The sequence below is a fragment of the Eucalyptus grandis genome, chromosome 6 (assembly GCF_016545825.1).
Source record: "Eucalyptus grandis isolate ANBG69807.140 chromosome 6, ASM1654582v1, whole genome shotgun sequence".
Classification (NCBI taxonomy): domain Eukaryota; kingdom Viridiplantae; phylum Streptophyta; class Magnoliopsida; order Myrtales; family Myrtaceae; genus Eucalyptus; species Eucalyptus grandis.
This window is the reverse complement of record NC_052617.1, coordinates 35,816,432-35,823,134: the sequence shown is the minus strand read 5'-3', so window position 1 is coordinate 35,823,134 and position 6,703 is coordinate 35,816,432. Positions and strand designations below refer to the sequence as shown.

The 6,703-nt window shown below is 41.4% G+C and overlaps 1 protein-coding gene across 1 annotated transcript; it reads left to right on the top strand.

Moving 5' to 3' along the window:
- Positions 1–1,019: 1,019 nt before the first annotated feature.
- On the top strand, positions 1,020–3,959 carry LOC104449436 (G-type lectin S-receptor-like serine/threonine-protein kinase At2g19130). Its single transcript, XM_010063595.3, has one exon. The coding sequence runs from the start codon at positions 1,087–1,089 to the stop codon at positions 3,580–3,582; it is 2,496 nt and encodes an 831-aa protein (XP_010061897.2). The 5' UTR covers positions 1,020–1,086; the 3' UTR covers positions 3,583–3,959.
- Positions 3,960–6,703: the final 2,744 nt, after the last annotated feature.

Sequence of the window (6,703 nt, the reverse complement as noted above, 5' to 3'; positions counted from 1 at the left end):
GACACGGAGACACATGTAATGTGTCCATGCAACATAGGTTCCTGCTTCATCAATGTCCTGGTTTGCCTATGTTTTAATTCTTGCTTGATGACATGTCCAAGTTGCACCACTAGCGTCTTCTTCACTCTGGCATATGCCCATTCTTGTTCATTGGTACGATGTTTACTTAAATGCTTCTACCAACTTACTCGATAATAATGCACTAGTCTCAGTTGAAGTTTCCACACGATACTTTGCGCGTTTCTTGACCTGAGACTAGCTTAGACAAGAATAGGGACCATAAGAATATTGGACCATGCTTCATGAAAATCAAATCTTGTTAGTCCAGCTTTTCAATGTATCGATGACTTTGACACTTTGTTTTCTTCCTTTCTTGTTGACTGGAGCTGGTAAAACTGTGCTCTTGCTTCATCAATGTCCTGGTCTGCCTATGTCTTAAGTCTTGCTCGATCACACGTCCAAGTTGCACCACTAGCGTCTTCTTCACTCTGGCATATGCCTGTCCTTGTTCACTGGTACGATGCCTACTTAAATGCTTCTACCAACTTACTCGATAATAATGCACTAGTCTCGGTTGAAGTTTCCACACAATACTTTGCGCGTTTCTTGACCCGAGACTAGCTTAGACAAGAGTAGGGACCATATAAATATTGGACCAGGCTTTATGAAAATCAGATCTTGTTAGTTTAGCTTTTTAATGTATCAATGACTTTGACACTTGGTTTTCTTCCTTTCTTGTTGACTAGAGTAGGTAAAACTGTGCTCTTGCTTCATCAATGTCTTGGTCTGCCTATGTCTTAAGTCTTGCTCGATCACATGTCCAAGTTGCACCACTAGCGTCTTCTTCACTCTGGCATATGCCCGTCCTTATTCATTGGTACGATGCCTACTTAAATGCTTCTACCTACTTACTTGATGATAATGCACTAGTCTCGATTGAAGCTTCCACACGATACTTTGCGCGTTTCTTGACCCGTTCTTCTTTGAGATCTCTTACCTCACCCTCGCTCAGCACAAACGGGTATATATACTTCCCCGTGTATCTTGTTTCTACACCTGTCCGCTCGAACCCTATATGGTACAGCCATGGATAGCAAAAACAGTAGTCCGTGGTCGTTCATACTCCCAATTTTCTTGCTTTGCTCATCTCTATGCACCCACCTCTGTCTTGGCACAGACACGCTCGATGCAAATCGGTCTCTATCTGGTAATCAAACCTTAACCTCCTTGGGTGGCAACTTTACGCTTGGCTTCTTCTCGCCGGGTAACTCCACGTACTCTTACATAGGCATCTGGTATAACAAAATCAGCGTGCAAACCGTCGTCTGGGTTGCCAACCGAGACAACCCCATCACTGACAGGCACTCCACTGAACTGAAGGTCTTGGGTGGCAATCTTGTGATTGTTAACAACTCCGAAGTCCCCGTTTGGTCCACGAATCTGACTGCTTCTTCATCTGGATCGAGCTCCATGGTGGCGGTTCTTGAGGACGACGGCAACTTCGCTCTCAAAGCGGCGCCGAATTCTTCCGTGACTCTGTGGCAGAGCTTTGATCACCTGACGCACACGTGGCTTCCCGGTGCCAAATTAGGGATCGACAAGCGCAAAAACACGAGTCAGCACTTGACATCATGGAAGAACGCCGAGGACCCTTCGACAGGTTTGTTCTCTCTCCATCTCCAGCCATCCAGTGACGGTGAGTACTACATATGGTGGAATGAGTCTAAGCAATACTGGACTAGTGGGGCGTGGGACAATCAGATGAAAATTTTCTCTTTGATCCCTGAAATGAGATTGAACTATATTTACGATTTCAAATATGTGGACAATGAGAACGAGAGCTACTTCACCTATTCAGTCAAAAGCTCCGCCAACACCACATCAAGGCTTGTGATTGATTTTTCTGGGCAGATCAAGCAGTATTCCTGGTTGCCTTCTTCCCAGTTGTGGAACTTGTTCTGGTCGCAGCCCCGGCAACAATGTGAGGTGTATGGACTTTGTGGGCCTTTCGGTGTTTGCAGCGAGAATACCATCAATTTCTGCAGCTGCTTGCCTGGGTTTAGCACCACGTCTATGAGGGATTGGAATCTGAGCGATTGGTCTGGCGGTTGCAAGAGGAATTTAGACTTGAATTGTGAGGAAAATGCTTCAAATGCGGAGAGAGACCATTTCTCGCTTAGTTCTAACATGAAATTGCCTGATGATCACCAATCTTCAGATGTCGAGAGCGATACAGAATGCCGAGCTGCTTGTTTGAGAAATTGCTCTTGCACGGCTTATGCTTTCGAGAATAATGCCTGCTCAATCTGGATTGGGGATCTCGTCAATGCACAACAGCTCTCACAAAGTGACACCAATGGAAAAAGCTTCTATCTCAGGCGTGCCGCTTCTGACGTTCAGGATACGAGCAAGAAGAGCAATGTAATTGCGATAATTGCAGGATCTGTTAGCTCCGCAGTAGCGATATTAGCCATTGTCTTGTTTGGCGTTTGGAGATGGAGGAGAAGGGCAACCGTAAAAACAAAGACAATGGAGGGTTCGCTGATAGTTTTTGCATACCGGGACTTGCAAGTAGCAACAAAGAATTTCTCAGAGAAGTTGGGTGGGGGTGGGTTTGGTTCAGTTTTCAGAGGAACATTACCTGATTCAAGTCACATAGCAGTCAAGAAGCTTGAAAGCATAAGCCAAGGAGAGAAGCAATTCCGAACAGAAGTAAGCACAATCGGCACCATCCAGCATGTGAATCTTGTTAGGCTCCGCGGGTTTTGCTCTGAGGGTGAAAAAAGGCTGTTGGCCTACGATTTCATGCCAAATGGTTCCTTAGACTATCATCTCTTTCATAGAAAGGACTCGAAGACCTTGGATTGGAAAACAAGGTACCAAATTGCTTTGGGAACAGCTCGAGGTCTGGCTTATCTCCATGAAAAGTGTAGAGACTGCATCATACATTGCGACATCAAGCCAGAGAACATCCTTCTAGATGCTGAATTCTGTCCAAAAGTGGCAGATTTTGGCCTGGCAAAGCTTGTTGGCCGAGATTTCAGCAGGGTATTGACTACCATGAGAGGCACAAGAGGGTATCTTGCGCCAGAGTGGATCTCTGGAGTGGCCATAACAGCAAAAGCTGATGTTTATAGCTATGGAATGATGCTTTTTGAGTTTGTGTCAGGAAGGAGGAACTCAGAGCTATCGGAAAATGGGGCCGTCAAGTTCTTCCCAACATGGGCTGCTAGTAAGATAGCTGAAGGAGGTGACCTGCTTGATCTTTTGGACCCAAACTTGGAGACAAACGCTCATACTGAAGAGCTAACTAGGATATGCAGAGTTGCTTGCTGGTGTGTTCAAGATGAGGAAACTCACAGGCCATCGATGGGGCAGGTTGTTCAAATACTCGAGGGGGTGTTGGATGTGAACCTGCCCAGGATACCGAGAGCCCTTCAACTGCTTCTTGATAATCAGGAGCATGTAGTTTTCTTCACTGAGTCATCATCATCGAACCAGAATTCCCAGACGAAGAGTAATGCCTCAACTGCTTCCTTGCAGAACCCAAATAGTTCATCTTCGACGAAGTCCGAGTCTTGAGGATGATAAGATAAATGCGTAGTACAAGAAGTGCTTCAGTTGGATAGTGCATATGCTCTTCTGCTTTTTCTGTAGTCAAGAGAGAACCTCAGCATTCGCGGCTTGGCTTTCTTGGGGCTTTTCCCCTAGCTTTTTTCGTTAAATATAGCTACAAGCAAGCTTCGAATAAGTGCTAGGCCAGACCAGTTGTAAAGATCCTTCATTCTATACAATGATCTGCTGTCAGGCGCGTGTGTAGTAGCCTGCGTATAAGGCGTCTATCTTCACTGCATTTGGACTTTTATAGCATCGATTCATTGTTCGTCCCTCCTGCCTTTTGTAACAAGGACAACATATATTGCGGGGAAATATATATGAAGACGTATAAGCTACATTTAGTTACTCTAGATTTGTAGCTATTATAAGCCCAAAATAGGTATGGAATTCATGGATTTTTTTAAAGTGGATTTTTCATATCTGATCATGTCCATTATTTAGCGGAGATGATAAGAAATAATTAAGATTTACGACTTGGAAAAGCCACAAATGCTCAAATGGGGAAATCACCAAAAAAGTTATAAATTGATTGCACTTGTATCAATTCAATTCTAAACTTTTCAATTGTGCCAATTAAGCCATAAACAATTTTTCACATTTTACCAATTGAATTCATTTGGCTAATTTTAGCTGAAAATCACTAACACAGACATCGATTGTCTTACGTGGGATAGCTTTTGCTGATGTGAATCATTTTTAATATTATTATCTTCTCTTTTTTTTTTTAGAGTGAAGGTCAGAAAGAGGCGTCGTCCAACCCTTGCCGGCCACAAGGGTGTGGGCGTCCTGGCCCTTATCGGTTTGGGGTAAGGGCTATGGTGCCCTTGATATGACTAGCGCATGCATCAGGCGGGGCCGCCATGCCCTAGCTAGCCACAACAAGGGCTCGTGAGCCATGCTTATGGCCAACAAGGGTTGGCCTCTCCCTAAAAAAAAAAAAAAAGTAAGGAAAAAAAAAAAAATACTATTATTATTATTATTAAGAAATTCAAAATATTATTAGAAATGTCCACGTCATTAAGATGGTGGATGGCCAACGTCTACATCCATGATTTCCTGCCAAAATTGGCTAGATAGAATCAATTGACATAATTAAAATATTTAAAACTGAATTGGCAGATGTCGATGTCTACGTCCACAATTTCCTTCTGAAATTGACTAGATGAAATCAATTGACATAATTGAAGGATTTAGAACTAAATTGATAACATATTTAGGACTTTTTTTGGTAATTATCCCCCAAATGGAGATAGCATTCAGCAATCAATTCATGATTATCATCATCATCATCATCATTATTGTTGTTATTATTATTATTATTATTATTATTATTATTATTATTATTATTATTATTATTATTATTATTATTATTATTATTATTTATATATATATATATATATATATATATATATATATAAATTTTCGAAAATAAAAATTCAGAAAATGGGTTAAGAAAATGCTACTTCTTGTTTTCTTAGTCTGATTCATGCCTTTAATTGCTTAGTCGCCGGTTGACTTCTGTGCTTAAATTGAAATGTTTAATTGCCCTTATTCGTGTGTGCATGCTATTTGCGGTTAGCTTAGGCGGGGAATTAGAATTCTAATTAGGAGTTAATGATGCTAGACTACTGCTTTGCGAATACAAGGTTGGTTTAATAATCATTGCTTTTAATTAATCCCTCGTTTGATTAGGAGGTGATTGGGTTGATTGATTGCTTGTTTGTTCGCCAAATAGTAAGTAAATAGGCTTATCTTATATAGAATTTAGTCTCTAATTTCAAGCTTATGGGGTTCTTATCCCAAGCTTCCAAACGAGGCCATGTATTGTATTTGCCCAACGAGTATCGGGTTTTCTTTCTTGTACCTTACTTTGAGCCTTTTGAATACGTGTGTGCTTAATGCTTGCACTCTCACTACTTATTTGTTTTATTACCACATTGCACTTCAATAACTTGTTTGTCAATTTCCTTTGTAGACCGGTCAGAGATGGTTTAGGGCCATAATAAACCTTCCAAGGACTTTGCATGATCACTCAGTGGCTATAATACCTTTAAATTTATAAGTGATAATCAAGATTGCATGACCACTTAAATAAACAATCTTTCAAGTCAGTGGTATCAAAAATGCACTACTAGGAAAGTTAGCCTGGCTATTCTCTGGTTACGTGAAAATCAAGACAAAACTCCTATGTTTCGATTGGTTTTTGATCAACTCCGAAAATAGCTAGTGGTGCCTCCTAAAAACACACAGGTTTTGTGCTCTTAATTGATGGACCATTTGTTGTGACATTTGGTACTTTCATTTGAATAATCATTTTGATGAACTATTTGGACTACTTTTGAGCAGTAACCCTAAACCTTGTATTTTTCTCTCTTTGGGTGGAAAAATGCAACATGTACAATGAGATTTGAGTTTAAACTCATAAAGAGAATATCAAGCATGAATCAGTCTGGTGATCTAAAAGCAACAATTATAAGGCTTGTTGTCAGTTGGCTTGTACTTATGCTTTGACATCTAAGGGAAATCCAATGAATAAGGAATTGGCATAAGCACAACCTAAATCCGTCCAAATCGCCTAGTACTACAGAGAGTATACCTCAAATCAAAGATATAATCTTCCTTTCTTTGATAATCTCAATGGGAAGTCAATGGGGGTGACCACATTGATCCACAACATTCGAAGAAATTGCTTGAACGGGGAAACGCCACTTGGAACAAGTAAAGAACGATTCAACAATCGGCATCCGACAGAATCAGGAAAGTGAGGCTGAAGATTCAATTCATCGTATTGAAGCAAGACACGGACTTGATCAGAGAAAAGGGATAGGAGACATAAAGCATTCAAGCCTGAAGAGACCAAAAGAAGCCAAAAAAGGGACCGGACCCTTTTGGCTGCATAGCCAAAAGGGCATGGGTGAGGCCGTTGTACAGAGCAACGAGAATCAGCGGGCCCAATGCAATCGATGTGCCTTCTGCTAGACTGGAGGCGATACCGAGGGTGAAACAAACATACTTGGAGAGCCAGAGTAGCGAGAACGCCAAATGTTCGATATTGGTAACAAGGCTAGACGTTTTACAGAATTTG